Source organism: Monodelphis domestica, chromosome 2 (genome assembly GCF_027887165.1).
Source record: "Monodelphis domestica isolate mMonDom1 chromosome 2, mMonDom1.pri, whole genome shotgun sequence".
In the NCBI taxonomy this organism is placed as follows: domain Eukaryota; kingdom Metazoa; phylum Chordata; class Mammalia; order Didelphimorphia; family Didelphidae; genus Monodelphis; species Monodelphis domestica.
The window spans coordinates 141,616,178-141,640,414 of NC_077228.1; the positions used below are offsets into that span (position 1 = coordinate 141,616,178).

General features: G+C 39.8%; 1 protein-coding gene across 3 annotated transcripts in view; it reads right to left on the reverse strand.

Moving 5' to 3' along the window:
* Window positions 1-2,612: 2,612 nt before the first annotated feature.
* EFCAB2 (EF-hand calcium binding domain 2) overlaps window positions 2,613-24,237 on the reverse strand; it is a 111,410-nt gene continuing 89,785 nt past the window's right edge. For all 3 annotated transcript variants that reach the window (XM_056816056.1, XM_007481522.3, XM_007481523.3), the window contains 4 exons: window positions 9,851-9,930; window positions 6,017-6,059; window positions 5,852-5,918; window positions 2,613-3,395 (listed from right to left, as the gene is read on the reverse strand). In XM_056816056.1, coding sequence (XP_056672034.1) covers window positions 3,280-3,395; window positions 5,852-5,918; window positions 6,017-6,059; window positions 9,851-9,930 — 306 coding nt within the window. In that variant the 3' untranslated portion in view covers window positions 2,613-3,279. The remainder of the gene's footprint in view (window positions 3,396-5,851; window positions 5,919-6,016; window positions 6,060-9,850; window positions 9,931-24,237) is intronic.

Below are 24,237 nucleotides of genomic sequence, written 5' to 3' on the forward strand. Positions count from 1 at the left end.
AGAACCAATACACAGTATCAATTCGAAGATGGAAGGTAAGGGTTTAAAAAAAAAAAAAGAGCTGGACTTTGTTCTCCACTATTACCATGAGATGGTCAAAAAGTTCAGGTCTTATGGGAAAGGTTTACCTGTAAAAACCACAAAGTAGGCTTCTAGAGGAATCCAAGCCCTCCAAGCTAAGAGATTGACATGTAAATTATCTCACTGGATTTTCATAACAACTTTGTGAGATAGATTCTATTATCATCCTCATTTTACAGTAGAGGATACTGAGGAAGACAGAGGTTAAAATTAATTTCTTAGAGTCATTGAGTCCAGATTTGAACTGAGGTCTTTCTGACTCCAGGTCCAGTACTCCATCCACTCTGCTACCTAGCTGCTTCTCTTGATAATGTTTTTAAAACATTGTATAACTGAACATTTATATGTAGTTAGGGTAAGTTGAAGCCTTTTCTCTATAATGGTAAAATCCTGAAGTTTTAGCTGTTCTAGAAATCTAGGAAATATGTAACCGTCCAAGAGAAAATTAGAATTCCTTAACACAAATGGTCTCTTTAAAAGAATATGACTGAAAAACATTCCACTTGGCAGTTGTGAAGATAATTTTAGGGTTGTGACTTAAAATCTAGATTTAATTGGCCACTAGGGGAAATTCCAAATAAAATACCCAAGTCAGTCTGGAAATTTATGGTAATTTAATTAATATAGAGGGAAGGAATTTAAGGAGGAGGGAAGAGGATATAGGATTTCTCCTGCCTGGCCTATGCCAGGGGGGGGTTAAAATTCCTGCCTCTAGGTCTCTGAAGAAAATTAGAGGCTTCTAAGAGGATAAAGTTGGAAAAGTAAAGGAGGGAAACTCAGCCAGAAACTCACCACCAAACCGGAGAATAGCTTGTAGCCACGCTAAGATGCCGAAATGCCCAGTACCGCTGCTATCAGCCAACTCTCCACCGCAAAAGGTACCATAGAGAGGAAATGAGCCAATATATAGACCTTTCACTCTTGTGTCTCCTCCTCTAAATGCTCATTCTTTTTAGTTCTCATTTTCTTTGATTAGATTATATCTTTAGATTTACTTAACACTTCTTTGTTAAGTTCACCTTTTGTGAGTTACTTAACCTTTTTGTGATTAATTTAACCTTTATAGTTACTTAACACCTTTTTGTATTAAGATATTAAAATAGACTTAGCTTAAAGTTCTAGCTTTACTATAAGCTAAGAGTTAAGTACCTTCATTGTTCAATTAGGTGATTACAACTTTATCTTCCCCTAAAGTATGGTCTAAGTAGGGTGGAGTAATTTAGAGTTCTGTGACAAGGAAATCACTTTAAAAGACTGATATATATTAATTTAAGGTCGCCAAGGAATTCAGCTATGTAATTCCTTAATGAAAACTCAAGTCAGTAGTCAACCTTTTATGGAGTTTAATTACAAACAGGAGGAAGAAAAGTATTAGAGAGAGAGAGAGAGAGAGAAAGAGAGAGAGAGAGAGAGAGAGAGAGAGAGAGAGAGAGAGAGAGAGAGAGAGAGAGAGAGAGAGAGAGAGAGAGAGAGAGAGAGAGAAGGGAATAAGGCTTAAATACCCCCTCTGTTTAGGCTGGGCCAAAAGGCCCAAGCCCTTAGATAGCTGAGGCAAAGAAAAGAGATCAGTCCCTATCACTCACGTGACCAAAATGGAGAAACAGTCTCAGGGGTCTCCACCTTCAGCTTCCTTCAGAGCAAGCTTCTCAGAGCACAACCTCTCAGAGCAAAACCTCTCCAACCAACCTCTTAGTCCTCAGACCCTGCTATCTTTAAGGAAACCATCCAAGTTCCCTCCCCTCAGTTCTCACATCTACCAATCACTGTCCATGTCTTCCCTGTGCCAATGGTGGCTCTACCTTAACCCAGGACCACCCAGAGGTCTGTGGCTTTGCACATGTCTGTTGAAGGTCATATTCTCAAATAATTAAATCTTGATCTATACTGCAGCCCTTCCTAAATCCTGTTAGGACTGAGTAGGGTTGAAATTGTATTTTCCAAGACCTGGTTCTGTCATTCCAAGTATCTCTATTGTATCAATTCTAAAATCAATCATGACTCAAAGAACTTCCTGTTCTATGCTTAAGCATAGGTCAAAGCCCTTTCCATTGTTCAGCAAAAGGTTTCTGTCCTAAAGTAATCTTAAGTAGGGAGGAGAAAGACCCTCCCATGCCAAAGGGGGGTTCACATTCCAATAGACTATCAGTAGGAAATTTTTCAAGTATGAAATTTCCCAATGGTGAAATTTCCAACATTTTTAAGTCTAAGAAATTTTAAGGTTTACAGTTCCCAAGACATTCCTGATTTTATTAAACTAAGTATCTTCATTGCTACAATCAGGAAATGGTTAAATCCAATCTTCATACAGTGGTCAGTTATTTAGAAATAACAGAGTACCCTTGAGGATTCTCTCTTAGAAATGCAATCTGCTCATTTATTTATCTGTGCAGTTTCACTATTTTGTCTCTCACCCCTAAGGTGTAAGGAAAATCTGGGAAGCTTTTCCCCTATGTTCAAAATTATAATAATAATAATATAGAAATATAAACTAATAATAATATATAAATAAAATGTAGCAATAATAATACCAGTGTAGATGAGTTTTTTCCTTTAATGGTGGCCCACTAGATCTTACAAACAGCATTCCCAATCATAAGAGGAATTAAGAAAGATGACTGTTCTAGTCCTATTTCTACCATCTGATCTAGCCAAACATAAGCCCTAAAAAAACCTGGAATCAAAAAAAAACATTAAAACATTACTGATGTGTGTCAAAGATGGAGATTTTCTTTATTAAAAGGAAATCTAGTAAGTAAATCTTTGGCTTTTGTACCTCATTGGAATGCTGCAATGCCCTATACCTACCACACTCTCTTTGTGAATACTGTCATTCCAAACTAACTGATCTGAAGTCATAGGCTTCTGTGCCACTCATAGAGCTGGAGGAAGGGCTTGGCTTATGCCAGATCAGTTGTTCTTCACTGTCTTTCTATAATTAGTTCAACAATATTTTAATGGCAATCTATACTATAGAGGAAAACAAATCCTTTTTAGGTAACACTAAAATTTTCTATCAAAAGTCCATAGGACATTAGTGGATTTATTTTTTTTATTTCCTTGGGCTATATACATCAATAAATGCTTTAAGTTAGAAAGAGAATATTATTTTTCCAGATGTTTTTCCTAAATTAATATCTATTAGTCAGAAGTAGGAAATACAAGTTTAAAATCTAAAAATAATTAAATGTCTGAAACTTTTTAATTTTCATCTATCACCATCATTGCTAAATAGTCTCTGTATTGAATTGTGTTTGTATCTGGATCAAGTGCAGCAGACAACATTTCTTCCATTTCCTCCTGGGTAAAAGGCTCACCTAGCAATAATAGAAAGGAAAGAAAAAAAAACGATTTTAGTTCATGGAATCATTGAGGCAGTGACAGATGATCACATCTCCAGTTTTTTGGTTTTCTTTCTTTCTTTCCTTCTGCCAATGCCAAGCTTAACTGCCATACGACCCTATATCATTCTACCTCATCATATGTTCCCTGGCATCGAGAGTTTTTCGCCAGACCATTCCACTGTGGCATAAAGCATTCCCTGGTGATTCATTGCTTCTCTCCCGTCCTTTTCTCCTTATTAGAATTTGGATCTGTCCTCTTTCCCAGCTAACAGAGGCTGAGGAAATTGCCAAGCTTATAATTTCACCTGCAACAACAGGCAAGGTATCAAGATATCACTTCCAGATAAGCTTATATTAAACAAGGCTGCTGAAATACCGAGAGATCAAATTGCAACTCCCATCTGAAGAGGGAACCTAAGAAGTAATGTTTCAGAAGACTATGAATAGAAGGCCACATGGCTTCCATGCAAATCTTGTTGACGGGGCCATGTCTGAGACTTGGGGATGTGAACATTTTGTCTCTGATTGAATGTGCCTTAATAAGAACCTGCCATCTTAGACATGTGAGCAGTGAGAGATACCAGGGAGAGAAGCCACATGACAACCATTTCAAAATGACTCTCTTTGTCTCAGCTTGGCTCAGTAGATTGTTGCACAATTAAACCAAAAAAAGCTGAATGGAGAATCTGTAGGTTTTAGTTGGCTTCAGATAATAGATGAGAGCCATCTGGAGGTTGGTTTCACCAGGATGGAAAATGGTCCTGGGAAGAATTCTGGCAAGATCATGAACTAATTAAAATGGTATTCAATACTAACACCAGAGACAAGAATACAGGGATGTATCCAGAGTAGTAACCCCCCACCCCTTCCCCAAGTCCAAATGGATTTGGTGAAATGGAATAGAGCCACTAAAGCTCAAAGTTCATTTATCCTGAGTTGAAGTCACTGCCAATACAGTGTCTTCCAGATTTGACTCAAGTTCACAATTCTGGGATGATTCAAGAGGTTTCCGTCATTCTATTGAAGCAATGTTTATATTCCAAATTCAGAGACAATTTAAGCTACATCAGGACTCCTAAAACCTGAATGGGGGTCAATGTCCTTGTGACAAATGCCTAGCTTTTGCTTAAAGACCTCAAGTGAGAGGCAACCCATAGCTTTATGAAGTAGCCCATTCAACTTTGAGATAACTCTAATTTCTAATAACTTTCTACCTGACAACAGGCCTAAATTCACATCCTTCTGATCATGAAGACCAAGCCTTGACTTTGCATAGAAGGTAACTAGGTTGATAGTTATCGCAGGATGGTGTCTATCAGACTACTTAAACCTGGGGAGTTCAAATTAATTTTAATATTTGCCTTGCTAGGTATAACGAACAAGGTCAATGAGTTTTCCCTCTATATATACACACACACATACACAGAGAAAACTTAAAATTGCACAATGACTTTGGGGACACTGGAGAGAAAGAGACAGATTTAGAGATATAGAGATATATGAATCTAGATCTATATTCACATAGATATACACAGAGAGAGAGACAGACAGACAGATGGAGACACAGAAAGAAAGTGAGAAAGCTATCTTTTTGCTCAAAAGGCACAGCATGACAGAGCAGATAGAAAGTTGGCCTCAGTTCAAATTCTACTTGACATCTACTTGCTGTAACACTGGACAAATCACTCAACTCTCCATGTTCTAAGCAACCATCTAAAACTACAGATTATTGAAAAGGTACCAAGTTTGCATTGGTAGAAAAGTTCTCTATAGCAATGACATCACAGTTCAGTGACATCACAGGTCCTGTTATTATCCTACTTCTTGCCCACTGCAAATACGAGCAACAGATATTTTTGTAGCTTTGTCTATTTTCTATAAGAAATTATAATTAAGTTTAAGTAAATGAAAATACATAAAAAACTATTGTGTTTTACTTTATCAACTGTCAGCTTATAGAAATTAGATACTTTTTTTTAGTTTTTACATTTTTTTAAACTCTCACTTTCTGTCTTAGAAGCAATATTAAGTATAGGTTCCAAGTCAGAAGAGTGGTAAAGGCTAGGCAATTGGGGTTAGAAATTGGACACTTATAATGTCCTCTAACAGTAGCTACTAGCATTTATTATTCCTACTGTTTTGAGAAAAACCACAATTCTCTGCCTCACAGATTTGTTTAAATAAACTACGATGATTTCTATGTGTAAATCGTTGTTCTTTCTTTCATATATAGGTCCTGGGAGAACGCATAAGAGAAATGATGAGGAAGTTCACCTTGGAGAAACATGAATTAGCTCAATAATTAATACTAATTTTTCTATTAACTATCACATCTTCATCTTCCCAAATGAGAAAGCTTTTGCTTAATTATTACTGACATTACTAACACTAGTAGAAATTTATTTTTACAAGAAGCAAATTATTTTTACCTTCTTCAGTCATATACCTGACCAGATCTTCTTTAGTAAGAAATCCCCCTTTAGCTGTATCTAACACCTATAGGGAAATAAGAGAAAAGTATGACCTTTTTGGTTCTGGAAGGCAAATTCAAGTTGACTAATGACTTGAATTTTAAAACTCTAGCAATTAGATACCTCAAATGCTTGAAGAAGAACGTCTTCTGGAACTGGTCTGTATCTGTAATGATATAATCAGAGACATGGCTGCCATGATTTGAAAATGGCTATTCTTACTTTAGCTAAAGGACCCTTTATAAATCAAATCTCTCTCTCATGCACACATGTGCGCACACACACACAAAAGAACTAACAATATAATATCCCTTCTGAAGTCTTTTCAGGTTTCAGATCATAAAAAAAGAAAAAACTATCTGTTTTCTTCTCTCAAAAGAAATAATTTTCCAGTTTAAAATAGCAAACATTGTGGGATATGATGCACTGTTTATTTTCACTGACTGTCACTGAACAAAATCTTTACCATTACCTAGAATCAACGGATTTCAAAATATTGATGTTGAAAAAGGACCTTAGAAATCAGCTAGTTATTTAGTCAATTCAGTTGTGTCTGACTTTTCGTGACCCCATTTGAAGTTTTCTTGGCAAAGATACTAGAGTAATTTTGCTATTTCTATCTCCAGTTCATTTCATAGATCAGGAAACTGAGGCAAATGGAATTAAATGACTTGCCCAGAGTCACACAGCTGGGAAGTCTGAAATCAGATTTGAACTCAGAAAGATGAGCAATCCTGACTCCAGCCCCAGCACTCTACTCACTGTGCCATCTAGCCGCCCCCTAGAAATCAGCCAGGCCAACATTTTACTCCATGTGTCAATTCCTTCTATAGGTTTCCTCATAGATAACTGCCCTACCTCTTTTTAAAAACAATGACAAATGATAGAAAACTCACTTTTTCACAAAACAGTCCATTCCAAATCCAAAGGATTGTATTTTTCTCATGTTAAAATTTCAAGTTCATTTTATTGCCTATTCCCTATCCACTATATATAAACAACTCAGGTCATTGTTACTATTTGTGATTCTCTTTACAGTTAATTTTCTACCATTGGAGAAAGTATCTCCCCCAGTATTAGTCTTCAGATAAAATTATATCTATGTATTTATTACCTATTAGATTTCTCATATTTCAATATACTTAGTTTTACAATTTTATCTAAAAATTATTCTCCTTCATTCTCCATTTTTAGGTTAAATTCCCCCTGCTGACATTTACAAGTCTCTAGCCAATACATTTATTCCATTATTCATGACATATATTTTTTCCCTAGAAAGCAGTCTATTATTCCAGTATTTTAAACCATGGTCCTAAGAATCAAACATTCTCTACTCAATCATCACCTCTTTTTCTTTTTCATATACTCACTTTCCCTATTTTCTTCTTTTTTTTCTTATGTCTATGTCTTCTATCATTGGGAGGCAGCTTGGCCTACTATATAGCGTGTTGCACATAGATTCAGGAGGCTTGTGTTTGAATCCTACCCCAGGCACTTCCTAACTGTATGAACCTGCATTTAATTAAGAATCAACTAAGCATTTAATTGAGAATTAAACTTCCTGAGCAGTAAAATGAGGAGAATAATAATAGCTACCCACCTCACACTATAAAGTCCTTTGTAAACCTTAAAACTCAACAGAAATGTTGGCTATTATTGTTAACGGAAGGAAGGAAGGAAAGAACATGAATCATATAACCATGAAAAAATACATAATTAAAATTTTATTAAATCTATATTATAAGCCTTCTATTCCTTTAACAAGGAAGCTACCTAGTCTTGTGTGATCCTGACTTTAGTTCTGTAATGTCTGAATAGTTTCTTTCTGGCTTCTTGTAATATTTTCTCTTTGACCCAAGAGATTCAGAATTTGCCTATCATTTTACTGGAAGTTTTCATTTTGGGATCTCTTTCAGGAGGTGATTTCTGGATTCTTTTAATTTCTATTTTACCTTCTGAATCTAAGATAACAGGGGAGTCCTTGATAATTCCTTGAAATATGATATTTAGGTACTTTTTTTTATCATGGATTTCAGGGAGTTCAATTCCTAAAATTTATCTTTTATCTGTTTTCTAGGTCAGTTGTTTTTCTGTTGAGATAATATATTTTCTTCTGTGTTTTTTTTTCATTAACTTTGTTTTATTGGGTTTTTTCTTTTTTTTTATTTATTTTTAAATCCTTACCTTCCGTCTTGGAATCATTGATTCCAAGGCAGAGTAGTAAGGGCTAGGCAATGGGGGTTAAGAGACTTGCCCAGGGTCACCCAGCTGAGAAGTGTCTGAGGTCAGATTTGAACGTAGGACCTCCCATCTGTAGGCCTGGCTCTTAATCCACTGAGCTACCAAGCTACCCAGCTGCCCCCTTTTTTTTTAAAACTCACCTTCTGTATTAGAATTGATAAAAAAAAATAAAAAAAAAGAATTGATACTAAGCAATTAGGGTTAGGCAACTGGGATTAAGTGACTTGCCCAGGGTCACAAAACCAGGAAGTGTGTAAGGCCACATTTCAACTCAGGACCTCCCATCTTTAGATCTGACTCTCTAACCATTGAGCCATGTAGCTCCCTAGTTTTATTGTTTCTTGATGTCTCATAGGATGATTGCCTTACATTTGCCCAATTCTAATTTTTAAATTAATTATTTTCTTCAATGAGGTTTTGTATCTCTTTTTCCATTGGGCCAATTTTGCATTTTTCTTCCAGTGAGATCATTCATCTCCAGTAATGATGAGCAGAAGTAGGGAGTGGTTAATGGGTTTTATAATCTTGACAGATTCCCTATCATGTTTCAGATACATGCTCTGAAAAAACTGTATTCCTCCCATTTGGTCATATTTGTACTATCTAGGCTCATCTCTGTACCCCTCAGCAGAGAGTCATCAATTACTATGATGCTCATCTTCTTCCTGGGGCTACTATCGATATTTCTCATATTAACTATTTATCTTCTTTATATTTTCCTTCTCATAAAGCCTAGATTAGCCTATGGATAGGAAAGGTCTCATATTTGCTACACAGTACTAGTGATTCAGAGTTTCTCTTCCTCCCCCCTCTCCTTTGTGCCATATTTTCCACTTTCCAACCTCTTAACACCAATTTCCATCCCCCCTCCTGCAGATTTTTCTTCCAGGCTTCCTTCACTGTGTATATACTTTTCTAGTTTGTCTAAAAACCTTTGTTTTCTTAAGAGTCTGGAGGATAGAAGGGCATTCCTCAAACCTTCTCACCATCTTACACATAAAGATTTCATAAATTTAGAGCTGGAAAGGCACTTGGAAGCATCGAGTCCAACCTTACATTTTATAGATTTTGCTTTTATCTAGGTTATATTGAACATAAATATAGTTGGTGAGTGTCTCTGGCAAGAAAATAAGCATAGCACAAAGCCTTCTGGAAGACTGAACGAACCCAGAGTCATTGGAATGATTATTTCAGTTTCTATCTTTATTGAATTACAATTCAGGCTACATACAATCCCTTCTGAATCACCCTGAAGATGTTACCTGTTAACTGCCATGGCACATTTCCTTTTTTCTGTGATCACCCTATCACTGGGCTCCTCATCTTCTAGCTAAAATAATTTAAACTTTGCAAGTTAATTCTTGATTAAATGTGTTCATGGAAGAGGGTATCATTATGAAAAATCCCAAATAGCTGATAAAAAGCATTATATTTGAATTCTCAAATAATGATGATTTTGGCAGCATATTTATCTCCCTAATGGTGCTCTGCTTAGGCAGATATACAAATGAGTTTGAATTCCTAAGCATGTGCCAATGACAGTGGGGCAAGGCTAATCCAGGAGTATAGAGAGAAGTCTGGGGTGAAATATTTGTTGTGGCCAAGCTATAAAATGGAAAAATCACTTAGAGCTGACTTTATATACTAAGTGTTTTCATCTGTAGCCATCCAAATCCCAATCATATCTGATCTCAACGATTCTATTAGTCCATTTACCTTCTTTCCTTGAGCACTTTAACCATCATCGGAAGAAATGTTTCTAAACGAATGTATCCAGTGGGTTCTTCTTCCTCCACCTGAAGGTCCAATGTAGAAACACCAATCAGAATTTCAATCCACTTCGTATTTATTTAATGCCCAAAGGCTACATGGAACTAGGTAATCCCACAAAACAAGAAGCAGGCGGTAGCCAAGCAGCATGACCTTTGGTACCTGACGATATTGGATGAAGATGTGATTGCTGCCTATGGGCTCTGCTGTGACAGTGGGCCTGAAATCACTGCTGGGTTTTTGAGGGTTTATGGCTGACAGGTGTAGAGTTGGGCCTCTATCGATCTTAACTTGTATGTCAGGCTATTTATGAGGCATTGTAAATTTTCCACTCCCTCTCAAAAATCCTATTAAAAGGCTCGTAGATCCTAATTCAGTAGATGAGCTTATAACAGATTTATTCTTTGAGTAAAAATAAGAGGCCTACAGACTGCTGCTAAGCGGGGCATACTGTCATCCAAATGACAGCTATTTTTAATGTGTTTATACTGGCCTCACCCCATTACAATCTCACAGCCTTCAGACTACTGTGCCACCAGAAAATGTAATCCATCTGACGATAGAATGATGCGTTATCAGAATTTCTGATCCCTTTAAAATATGAACCATTGTCTTCAGCTGCTCCGCTGTTCAGCTGAGTGGGCTGCATTTTAATACTCGTATGGTTCTGATGTGCATGAGTAGCACTCTGGGGCTGCCAGCCCCTCGGATCTTCATAAGCAAGCTTCTGCCCCATGTGACTGTCCGGGAATAATCCTTCTAAAATAAACACATTTCATTCCTGTTCTGCTTATTCCAGAAACTTGCTCTAGAAGCCGGGGGGGGGGGGGGGGGAGATTGGGGGGGTGAAGAGGGGGGGCGATGGGGGGGGCCGTACCTATTACTGTGTCCCTCTCAACCTTTTCAAGATAAAAAGGTCCACTTTGGCAAGAACAGCCTTTACAGAGGAAAAGCAGAGAATGGATTTTTGATCATCACCAAGAGAGTGTATCCTAACACCAGGCTAGAGCTATCATGTGAGTTTTCTCATTTATAAAATTAAAAGATTGGACTTTGATTGGCCTGTTCCCTTCCAGGTCTAAGATCTACGTCTCTACAAAATCCACCTGCAAAATGGGGATAGTAATAGCATCCATCTCCCAGAGTTGCTGTGAGGATCAAATGAGATAATCATTGTAGCCCTCTCAACACAGTACCCGACACCCAGCAAATATTCTATGTTGTTCCTGGGCTTCAGACACTTCAGTCCTATCTGACTCTTTTTAACCCATCTGGGGTTTTCTAGATATTGGAGTGTTTTGCCATTTCCTTTTCCAACTCATTTTACAAACAAGGAACTGAGGCAGAGATAATTGATTTGCCCAGGCCACAGCTAGGAAGTGTCTGAGGCAGCATTTGAACTCAGGAGGAAAAAGCCCAGTGCTCTCTCCACTGAATCAACCAGCTGCACAAATACTTTATAAATGTTAGTCATTATTAATATTATTATTATTATTATTCTACAGTATCCTATGTATCACAGTATCTCTGTTGGCTGCACCATTTATCCCAGCTGCAAAGATTGTGGCCACCAACTTGAAAGATATATAATGTCATTATTTCCTGACAAAAATTGGTAGATATAAAATAAAATCTTCTTAAAAAAGAAAAATTGGAAAAAAGATATTATCAGATAGAAAAAGATGTTTTTAAATGCTCCATGAACACTTTTGAAAAGTGGGGGAATGGCAAAGAGGAACAAGGTAGAAAGGGAGTGGAAGGGAAGAGAGTTCTTTTGATTCTAAAGTTAGGAGAAAATAATTAAGATGTTTAGCATGCCCTCAAATTAGCCAGCCACAGGGGAGCGTTTCATTAATAAATATTGCCCTCTAGCGGCCATCATGAATCAGATCTTCGGGGCTCAGCAGGGCCTGCTGGATGCCATGCACTGGGCTGAGCTCTGGGAACAGACAGGAAGGTGGGAACAGTCCCTGCCCTCAAGGACCTTATAGTTTAATGGAGTCACAATGAACACTGCCAGGGCCGAGTGGACGTTCCACCATCTTTTTCTAATTAAAGAGATTAAATCCTAAGAGTCGTGGGGAGGCAGGTGTGTGCTCAGGGTATCTGCCCTCTCCCTGAAGCTACAGCACATACACAAGCATGTACAAACACACAAACAACCACCGCAATTCTCAAAAATAATTCCCTGGAGGCGCGCTGTGATGCCCCGCTGTGGGATGATGACCCTGGGTTCTCGGAAAGGATGGCGGGAGAGAATGAGGCCTGGGAGGGCCTGGCCTCCTGATGAGCCTGACGCTTGTCTCCAGGCCCAGGCCTGCTTCGCTCGCTCAGTCCTGTTGGGCCACCTCGGGATGAAGGTGGCGGCCATAGTAACACTCTCCAGGACTTATAAGAAAGTACTCTATCCACATCAAGAGAAAGAATGGTGAAAGTAGAAACACGGAAGGGAAACATTTGATTTTTCATTTGTTTATATGGGTTTATAATGTGGGGCTTGCATTTTTAAAAGACTTACAAAAGTGAATAATATGAAAATGGGAATTGAGTGGAATTGCTTGTCAACTCTAGGAGGGGGAAGGGAAGAGGGGAGGGAAACAACATGAATCATGTGACCATGGAAAAATACTTAAATTAAATAAATTAAATTAAATAAAAAGAAATAAATTAAATAAATAAATAAAAATTCCCCAACATGACAAAGAATGCTATCCACCTCCAGAGAAAGAACTGTTGGGAGTAAGAATGCAGATTAAAGCAGATCATCTTTCCATTGTTTATTTGGGTTTATGTTTGGGGGGGTGGTTTTATAGGATTATTCACTTATAAAAATGAACAATATGGAAATGTGTTTTGTGTGATAATAATCTATAACCCAGATCAAATCGCCTGCCAGCACCAGGACAGGAAAGGAAAGGAGGGAAGGAGATATGATCAATCATATAATTTTGGAAAACTTACGTGGAAATTTATTACATGAAATTGGTTTAAAAAATAAAAATACAAAAACAATTCCCTAAGTCATGGAGAATGTGTTGTGTCAGTGAAGGAAGACCAATTCTAGCAAAATTCTAGATTGCAAAATCGCATCTCAAAGTCCGCTTATGATTGGCAGAAGCCTACTCAACTCCTTCAGATGGAAAGGTCAAACTGGAATAGTGGCTCTATTGTTCAGGTAAAATAAAATCAGGTTTCCTATCCTCAGAGTGGAATATTATGTATTTTTTTCTAGACTAGATGGTTAATAAATGTACAGAGGCCAACCGTGAACACCCAAAGAGGGCTTATCCCAAAGAAAAGAATCCCTAACTAGCAAAATTTCAGACACTGTCAGTGAATATAGATTTTCTGCAAAATTTAATCATAGGTAGCATTTATATCAGGTGTCCCAAGTTTGCAAAGCTCTTGTATCCCCGGTGCTAAGTATATAGGCTTAACAAATATTTTTTCATTCATTCGTTTTTTTTAATCCTTACCTTTTGTCTCAGTGTTCATTCTAAGATAGAAGAGCAGCAGGGGATACCCAACTAGGATTAAATGACTTGCCAAGAGTTACACAGTGAGGATATATCTAAGGCCAGATTTAAATCCATTTTACTCTCAACTCCTTGTCTGGTGCTTTATCCACTGTCCTGCCTAGCTGCCTCCATCCTTTGTTTTTTTTTTAACTCTTACCTTTTGTGTCTCAGAATCAATACTGGGTATCGGCTCCAAGTAGAAAACTGACAAGAGGGCTAAACACCCAGGGTAAGTAATTTGCCCAGGGTCACACAGCTAGGACCAGTCTGCAGTTAGATTTGAACCCAGAACCTCCCATCTCTAGGCCTGGCTCTAAGTCCACTGAGCACCCAGCTACTCCCATTCATTCCTTCTTACTTGCTTTCTTTCCCCTGACTCTGTGATTGATAGCAATGTCAAATACTTCTACATGCAATTTCCAGAGTTTTCTGAACTTAAAAGGAGGGAGCCAACCTTTTAGCAGCAACAAACCTCCCATAAATAAATTATAAATAATATATTATATAAATTTTTTCATCATGTCGCCCCTCCACCAAACAAAAGCAAAAGTCAGAGTGATAAGAAAACACATGAAATTAGGACCTCTGAGTGGCGCAATAGATAGTTCCAGGCCTGGAGGCAGGAAGACCCGGGTTCAGATCTGACCTCAGACACTTCCTACTTGTGTGACCCTCGGCAAGTCATTTAACCCCTTTTGCCTAGTCCTTGCCTTTCAATCTTAGGGTTGTTACTAAGACAGAAAGTAAGGGTTTTAAAAAGAAAAGAAAATATATGGAATTCACAAGTAACCTTTCTTTCATTAGAAGGAAGTTTAGGTGCCTCAATGACAGCCAGGCCCAGACACGGGGATTCAAATCTGACCTCGGACACTTCCTGGCTAAGTGACCCTGGACAAGTCACTTAACCCCCACTGCCTAGCCCTTACCACTCTTCTACCTTTGAACACAGTATTGATTCTAAGACAGAAGGTAAGGGTTTGGGGGGAGGGGAGGAAGTTTGCCATTTGGAAGCCAATGAAGGCAACTCATGAAAAAAATGGGTACTCAATCTTAAAATATTTATTTAAATACCTAAAATATCTATTAAATTATTTCACTTAGGGAGTGGCTAGGTGGCCCTTACTGCTCTTCTGTTTCAGAACAAATGTTGATTGAATACAAGATACACAACATTGATTCCAAGATGAAAAGTTAGGGTTTAAAAAAAATTGCTTCCCTTAGGAGAGAAAGGCTAACGGGAGAGACGGAGGGAATAGCAAAAGGCCAATGTCAATGAAAACATCCTATTGGAGAAGAATGTCTGACCGTGAATAAATGATGATGATGATGACGATCATATTTTCTTTCATGGCAACAGCCATCTAAGAATCTCAAAGTACTAGGCAAACTGAGTTTCTGACTGGAATCTAGTGGAAACAGGTCAGGGTTCTTAAGCCCATCCTGCAGATGAGAAAATGTTAGCACAGAAGGTGAAGTGCGTTAGCGGGGGCCACGGAGGAAGTCGGGGTTCCCCTAGGATTACAACCCAGAGCTCCTGACTCCCCCACTCTGGCCGAATCATTAAGCTCCATCTCCTCCCATTACAGCATTATTTATTTTAATGCTGAATCCACGGAAAAGATACAGTAAAACACACACAGTGAAAATTCATTTCTCTCTCGTGACACAACAATCAGTCAATAAACTGAACTATTTCATGCTTCACAAAAACCAAGATAGTATCTGTAGTTAAGATGTTTTATGAAGCACCTACATTTCAACCAGTTCCAGGTCAGCAAACAAGAGATACGCACAAGATTCGTTTTTAACTATTTAGAGTGAAAATTACAAAGGCCAGAAGAAAAACATTTTTGTGCTTGAGAATCAAAATAAGAAGGTTAGGCTGTGAGGCACACATGACAAAGATGTTAGAGCAGGAAAAATAATCCCTCAGGAAGAACGGTTTCTTCCCCAGGGATGAGGGACCAGCTGGCCCAAAGTCCCCGGCGCAGCTCCTCTACACGGCACTCATTCCCCAACCCCCTGCGGCCGCCGGAGCTCTCACCAGCCTCTCAGAGGATGCTCAGAGCCAACAAGGCCATCTTTGGGAAAATGACAGCCAGGATCCTTCTGTAAGGGTCAGGCAAATTCCCTTAGGGATAAAGAGAGCAAATGAATTTGGCTTAATTATATTTTCAAAAAGACTTTGATGTGGTTTATCTATTTTACTGAAATGGCAACTAGGTGGCTCAGCAGATAAAGCACTGGGCCTGGAGTCTCAAAGACTCATCTTCCCAAGTTCAAATCTGGCCTCAGATATTTACAAGCTGTGTGACCCTGGACAAGTCATTTATCCCTGTTTGCATCGGTTTCCTTATCTGTAAAATGAGCTGGAGGATGAAAGGGCAAACCATTGTAGTATCTTTGATAAGAAAACTCCAAATGGGGTCACAAAGAGTCGGAAATGACTAAATAACAAGAAATAACACTCTTAAAATTATATCGCTTTAAAAGGAAAAAAATACACATAATTATCACTTAAAATAAATTTATCATGGAAGGATTTTTTTATTTTTGTTCAACTCAAAGACCTTTTATTCATTTTTATCATCACGACTCTCTTCCAACTTTTGCTGCTGCTCTCTTCTCCCTGATCTTCCCACCCACAGCACAGACATGTTTTACACAAACCAGATTTAGAAGGAAAGTCTATGTCTGAGTCACCCTAGAGCCATAAAATATGATTGTTACCTGCCTACCTAGTATGACGGTATAACCACTGTAATGTGTTATTCAGACATGCCAAGAAGAATCCTGTTACCTTTTCTGTTTAATTCCCTAGTTGATGCTTTGCTCTGATGTACTTGCACTTTAGGAAACCTCTAGCTGAAGCTGTAACCTAAGGCAAGACTGAAGCGTACTCCTAAGAAGAACTCATTAAAAAGGTAATTAATTTCAAGCACTGGGTGCAAAATCAGCTTTATGCCTAAGAGAAGTCAAGTAAGAGTAAATTGAAAAAATATGATTTTACTTGGGGGGGGGGGGAGAAGTAGGGATTTTTTCTACTTAATAGAAAGGCAACTTTTGAGACATTTTTTAGACTTTTAGGAGAAGAAGAACTGTTAAGGGCATTTAGCTGAAAGAGAAAGGCAGCTAGGTGGCACAATAAATGGAGTGCCCAGCCTGGAATCAGGAAGACTTGTTCTTGAATTCAAATCAAACCTCAGACATTTATTAGCTGTATGACTCTAGGAAAGTCACTTAACTCTATTTGTCTAAAAAAGGGGGGGGGGGGGCGGGCAGCTGAGTAGCTTAGTAGATTGAGAGCCAGGCCTAGAAACTGGAAGTCCTAGGTTCAAATCTGACCTCAGACACTTCCCAGCTATGTGACCCTGGGCAAGTCACTTGACCCCCATTGCCTAGCCCTTACCACTCTTCTGCCAAGACAGAAGGTAAGGGTTTTAATAAAAATTTAAAATAAAATTTTAAAAGGGGGGGGGGGGATCAGTGGAGAGAACCTGGTTTCAAATCTTGCCTCGGATACTTCTTAGCTATGTAATCCTTAGCAAGTCATTTAAAAGGAAGGAAGGAAGGAAGGAAGGAAGGAAGGAAGGAAGGAAGGAAGGAAGGAAGGAAGGAAGGAAGGAAGGAAGGAAGGAAGGAAGGAAGGAAGGAAGGAAGGAAGGAAGGAAGGAAGGAAGGAAGGGAGGGAGGGAGGGAGGGAAAGGGAAGGGAGGGAGGGAGGGAGGGATGGGAGGAAAGAAGAAAGAAAGAAAGAAAGAAAGAAAGAAAGAAAGAAAGAAAGAAAGAAAGAAAGAAAGAAAGAAAGAAAGAAAGAAAGAAAGAAAGAAAGAAAGAAAGAAAGAAAGAAAGAAAGAAAGAAAGAAAGAAAGAAAGAAAGAAAGAAAGAAAGAGAAAGAAAATGGGAATTATGTTTTCTTTCATTTCCTTCCTGGTAACTTCTTCCTTACCCAGTACAGGTACTGATACTACTACCCTAAACCCCTATTCACACTGGCTGGTTGGGTCCCCAGAACAAGGCTCTACCCAAGGTTGTAGAGGTAACCTGGAAAGACTAGGAAGATATTCTAGTACTACAGCTCAGGAGTGCCAGGCTGGTGTGCTTCCCCCACCCTTCACTGTCTATCCATTGTTACTGGTTAGCCAGGAAGATATAATGATTTTTATGAATGGATTTTTACAAAGGAGGTATATAGTCAGAGCAGTTGGTACAAATCATCCCCTCCAAGCCAGGGGCATACACTCCCACAAGGACATGAAGAAGGAAAGGAGGCTCCAGCCTAGGATATATGACGTGGCAAACATAACTCCTGTTCTCTCCTTCATGAGGCTCCCACAAAATTGCTCCAGTCTAGTTTATCCATGGCTCCCAAAGAAGACTGCCATCAGCTATATCAAAGACACTGCTAGGATGCTCTTGAAATTTCCAAATCTTTCAGACCTTTCAAAGTTCATAAGGTCTTTCTCTGGTCAAGGGCTACAGGGAGGAGGGAGGGGAAAGCAGAGGCTCTTCTCCCTGACCCCCACCCCCTCATAACTGATCTTCTCAGGGGCTTGGAGCTGTTTCCACCACGGGACTGACCGGGCAAATGAATCCTGGGTTCTGAACTGACTTACTCTTTTATTCAAAACTCACAGGGTATGGCTCAGTCGCTTCAACCAATTCATACACGTTCCCTGTGTAGCATGATTTCATTCATTTCATGGCTGGAAGCATTCTACTCTTTCCCAACTTGATTAACTGAGTGATTTATAGCTAGTTCAGTGCCTTTGATTTAGTGATTGAATAGATGTATTCTCACCCAAGAAAGGTATCAGGGAAAGAGCCTTTTTCTAAGTATTTAAAGTAGGATGGGGTAATTGATTAATTGGTTCAATCATCCCCATCCTTACACTTATAATAACTGAGAGAAGAGAACTGGAAAACAGAAGTCTTTTGCCAGGTGAAACAATTGCTTAGTTGAAGATAAAATGAAGGGAGTTTTGTACACATGAAAGGAGATAAAGCTTCTTTTTGGAAGCCACGTACAGGATTGAAGGAGGAAATTTAGAACACAGTGTGAAAAAATATGTCCATGTATGTGAAGAAGCTTTTCAAATATCATCTCTATAGAACCTTCCTAAAATTTAATGATTGTTGGGAGCAGCTAGATAGCTCAGTGGATCAAAAGCCAGGCCCAGAGACAGTAAGTCCTGGGTTCAAATCTGGCCTCAGACACTTCCCAGCTATGTGACCCTGGGCAAGTCTATTAACCCAAATTGCCAAGTCCTTACCACTCCTCTGCCTTGGAACCAATACACAGTATTGATTCTAAAACAGAAGGGTGTTTTGTGTTTTTTTAATGTAGTGGTTGTTTGAAATGTTAATAGAAACAATTTTAATAGTGATTTTTTAATATAAAAAGTTATGAAAATTTATAATTTAAATCCATTTGAATAGAAAGTCACCACCAAAAGGCACAGGAAGGCTGTCTTTGAGCCTCTGAGATACTTAATTATGGTGCCGTGCTGCCATCTGGTGGCTGTGTGCCCAAACTACAGCCAGGGATGGAACAAGGGGCCAAAGAGCAGCTGCCACAGAACTGAAACTACAAGTAAGTCACAAACCAAAATTAACAACCTTATTCCATTGGTGAAATACATCAAAGAATGGGCTTTTCTTTAGTTAGGGGTTATTTTTCATTTCAAAAAAAAGGGGAGGCACTGGGGGTGTAAAAATAAAATTAATCTACAATAATTTCAATATTATATTTTATAAGATTTATTAATGATATTAGAATAAAGGAATTAAAAGGTAACAAAATTTAAAAACCACGTGCCCATGGCTAATCTATCTGTTCAAAAAGCCCACTTACCACCACAGTAGCAACTCAGGAAGCCAAGAGAGCAAGACCAGGAACCTCACCCAATATATATCCCTGTCTAAGTCACCAAGTAATGACAGGAAGTCAGTGGGCTCCTGGGAAATGCAGTTTTTAGGATAACAGATATCCAGTTATACACAGAGGGATAACAGAAATTCAGTTTAACAAAAGAAAAACATATGTCTTATCACTTGTTTACATGGGTATATGATTTGGGGTTTCAGCGTTAAAAAGATTGCTCTATTGCAAAAATGAATAAAATGGAAATAGGAATCAAGTGATAATGCTTGTATGATTGCTTGTCAGCTCTGGGAGGGGGGAAAGAAGAGGGAAGGGGAAAAAAAACAAATCATGTAGACATGGGAAAATATTTTTTAAAAAATAAAAAAAGGGGCAGCTAAGTGGCTCAGTGGATTGAGAGCCAGACTCAGAGATAGAAGGTCCTGGGTTCAAATCTAGCCTCAGGCACTTCCTAGCTGGATAACCCTGGGCAAGTCACTTAACCTTCATTGCCTAGCCCTTACCACTCTTCTGCCTTGGAACTAATATACAGTATTGATTCTAAGATGTGTAAGATTAAAAATTAATATACAATAACTCCAAGAATTATATTTTATAAGATTTATTAATAATCACTTGAAGTAGAAGAAAGTAGTAGCCTGAGTAAAGAGCAGTTTCCCAAAAAGCAAAAGCAGAAGAGAGCAAGGGGGCAGGATTACAGAAACTTTATCTACAAAAGGTAAGGACATAAAGTGAGGACCAAAAAGGAATGCTGGAAAATTTGTTCAAGGGGTACAAAATTCTGATTACACAGATGAAAGGGAAGGGTTTAAAAAATAAAATAAATAAAATTTTTAAAAAGAAGAACTCAATCCAACAAGCATTAGGCCCCTTCTTTAGCTCAGAAAATGCTGTGCTCTGGGAACATCTGAAAAGAAAGAAAACTACTTGTGGTGGGAGGAATCAGGGAAAAGAGGCAGCACCTGAGCTCAGACTGAATGGAGATAAGGAACAAGAAAGGAGATGAGTAGGGAATGCACACTTGGCATGAAGGCAGAAATGAGACAGCGCATTGAGCTCTGGGAATAGCTAACATGTAGTCCCATTTGGCTGATCATAGAATATATGGAATTAAAGGAGAGTAGAAGTGCAGGCTGGAGTCAGACGGTATGGGCTTTGAATGGTGGGAGGGAAGACCAAACAGATGAGGAGCCAGGAGACTAGGGTTCAAGGCCTATTTCTGCCACTGACCCGTCTCTCTAACCATTGTACTATGTGAGTGTATATGTGTGTATGTGTGTGTGTATACACATCAGTTTTCTCATCTGTAAAATAAGCAGAGTAGATGAGCTCTCCTAAGTTCTCTTTCCAAATTCTAAGCATCCAAGCTTCTGTTGTTTTCCAAAAGTCTCTTAAAAAATAAAGGACATAGAACTCTCTGAAATTGGGAAAATATCAAGTTTTGGAAATTTATGTATATGATAGGATATGTAGATTCTCCTAGTGTATATGTTTAAAATTATATTTGCAAGGGGGCAGCTGGGTAGCTCAGTGGATTGAGAGTCAGGCCTAGAGACAGGAGGTCCTAGGTTCAAATCTGGCCTCAGACACTTCCCAGCTGCGTGACCCTGGGCAAGTCACTTAACTGCCATTGCCTAGCCCTTACCACTCCTTCTGCCTTGGAGCCAATATACAGTATTGACTCCAAGACAGAAGGTATGGGTTTAAAAATAAATAAATAAATAAAATTATATTTGTGGGAGGAAAAATTATTTTTCCCGAAAATGATTTAAGTTTAAGACCATCCCCATCTAGAGCTGTATAACAAACAATTTGTCTTTGGTTTCTTCCCATGAACCCTTTAAAAGTGGCCTCCATCTCTGACTCTCCAGGACACAAGGCTTGCTCTCCAAAGGCAACTTTCCCTTGGTTTGAACTCTTCCACCCCCTTTTCTCCTATCGAAACCTACTCCATTGTCATTGTAAAGTATCTGATATTTTTATCCTTCCCAGGGTCTTTCAATGAAACAAGGTACATGTCATTTTTCTTTTTTTTTCTGATGGAAATTCTCAGTTTTTATTTTTTTTTTTAATTTTAATATTATTTTATTTGGTCATTTTCATACATTATTAACTGGAAACAAAGATCGTTTTCTTTTCCTCCCCCCCCCCCTTTCCCTCTCCCATAGCCGACGCATGATTCCACTGGTTATCTACATGTCATTTTTCTAAAACATCCTTACCTTTCATTTTAGAATCAATAATACATGTAGGCTCCAAGGCAGAAGAGTGGTAAGGGCTAAGCAATGGGGGTTAAGTGACTTGTCCAGGGTCACAGAGCTAGGAAATATCTGAAGCCAAATTTGAACCCAGGACCTCCTGTCTCTAGACCTGGCTCTCCATCTATTGAGTCACCTAGCTATCCCTGGTACATGTCATTTTAAAAAATATTTATCAAGGAGGCAACTAGATAACACAGTGGATGGAGCACTAAGTCCAAAGTCATCAGGAGGATCTGGATTCAAATCTTACCTCTGATACTTCCTAGCTGTATGAGCCTGGACAAGTAAGTTTACCCTGATTACCTAGCTTTAGTCACTCTTCTGTCTTGGAACTGATACTAAGATAGAACGGTTCAAAAAAGAAAAAGAAAAAAAACAAATATTTATCAAGATCTATGTTTAGACTACTGTGCTAGGGAGAGAGAGGAGGATGCAGAGAAAACACATGTAGTAAAAGATAAATAAGGGACAACGGCCTAGCCCTCACGGCTGTTCTGCCTTTGAACCAATACTTGTATCAACTCTAAGACAGAGGGTAGGGGCTTTAAAAAAAAGACGAATAGGACCTGGTTCCTACCATCAGTTCCCTTGTCAGGGGAAAAAGGACATGCACAGCAATGTCCCCTCCTCTCCAACTGTACAGTCACAACCCCTTTTTAGGTCATCACCACCTCTTCCCTGGACTAATTGCAAAAAAATAATGATCTCTGGTCTCCCTGCCTCAGATCTCTTTCCACTCCATTCCATCCTCTTCGTTGCCAAGCCCATTTTCCTAAAGCATAGGTCTAGCTACCTCTCTCCGCCACATGCACGGACACGTAGACACCCCCTAGTGGCTTCCCATGACCTGCAGGATCACTCGGATGCTTGGCATTTATCCAGCCTTAGCCCCTCCTCCCTTTCCAGCCCTCCGTGGAGCATGTGCCCTTTGCAGTTCCTCCTTCCTCTCGGTGCCTTGGCACCGGCTCCCCTCCAGCTCCTCATGTCCCGGCTTCCTTCCCCTTCCCCTCCAGTCCGAGCTTCTCCAGCGGGGCTTGCCTGGTCCCACTAGCTACAAATGTCTTCCCCTTCCGAGCGCCTTCCTCTCGGCTCTCTAGAGCTGGTGTGCCCCTGGATGCTGGCTCCTCTTCTTCCGGGTTAGACGGAGGACCCAGCACCGGGCAGCTGTTGCCTTTTTTTTTTCGGAAGATGCTTGTTCACTAACTGCCTGACAAATAACCGGGAGGAGAGAAAACCAGGTACCGAGAGCTCCAGGGCTGCCGACAAAATCATTTGTCGTTATTGGAGCTGAGAGAGCTTCGCAGCATTAAGCGAAGTCCTGAGAGATGGGCAGGGTTTCCATAAGCAAAGTTGGGAGGGGGTGGGGGTGGGGGGGAAGCAAAGAGGAATCTCGGCATTGAGAGAACAGGGTGAGCCCAAAGGCGGGGAGGGAGGAAAGCGCAGGATGGCTCCCAGGACGAGTCTGAAACAGAACAGCCAGGGGGAATCCTGGGAGACGCGGCTGGGGAGGGAAGGCACACAAGCTCGGGAGGTCCTCGATTGCGTTTCTCCATCGATTTTTTTCCCAACCGCGGCTAGGAGAAGAAATGTGATTACAGAAGATAAAGAGGCCAGTTGGGATGGCAGAAAAGTAGAAAGCTTCTGTGTCTTTCACAAACGCACAAAGATGAAGTCTTTGGGAAAGACCAGCAAAAAGGTCCGATTAGCCGGAGCCAATAGTGTGGCCGAGGGAAAGACGGAGAGGAGTGGAGACCACGCCTGCATAGGCAGACTGGAGGCAGGCTGGGAAATGCCAAACGTTTGGTCCTGGAGGCGCTAGGGAGCACCTGCAGTTAGCTGAGCGGGGGAGTGACACCAGCAGACCTGGGGCTGGGGAAGAGCAATTTTTGCAACTCCGTAGAGGAGGGATGGAAAAAGGAAAAGATAGGGATGGAGGTGGGGAGACGCGCCAGGGAAGAGAGGACTCTGATACTTCAGGCTGAAAGGTGATGTGGTGGGTGTAGCAAAACCAAAACCAAAACGGAGCTGTAAACAGAACTGAGGCAGGAGGAGTTCCGGCCGTGAGCTGTGTGCCATTCAAGGGAAATGCCAGGCGAGCCGTGCTGGAACTTCCCCCAGGAAGGATGCCCAGAGAGCAAGGACGGAGCTGAAGCAGCAGAGGATTGGGTCAGGAACAAGAAAAACAGGAAGCAGTAACAGATTCTTTACTAAACCAGGGAGGACCGATTTAATATTTAGAATACTTCTGCTGTTTTCAGTCATATCTGATTTGGTGATTCCCTTTGGGGTTTTCTTGGCAAGGATACTGGAATGGTTAGCTCTTTCCTTCTCCAGCTCATTTTACAGATGAGGAAACTGAGGCAAACAAGGTTAAAAAGTTTATAGGTATGAGGCAGAATTTGAACTCAGGGACTTCTAAACTGTAGAAGTGGCATTCTATCCATGGCACCACCTGGGTTCCCCATTTAAAGTACTCCTATTCTCTAAATATCCAATTTACCATCTAAATAACCATGTTAAAATGCACACATTTGTACTTTTTTTTAGAAAACCCTTACTTTCCATCTTAGAATCACTACAGCCTATTGGTTCCATGGCAGAAGAGTGGTAAGGGCTAGGCAATGGGGCTGAAGTGACTTGCCTAGGGTCACGCAGGAAGAGTCTGAGGT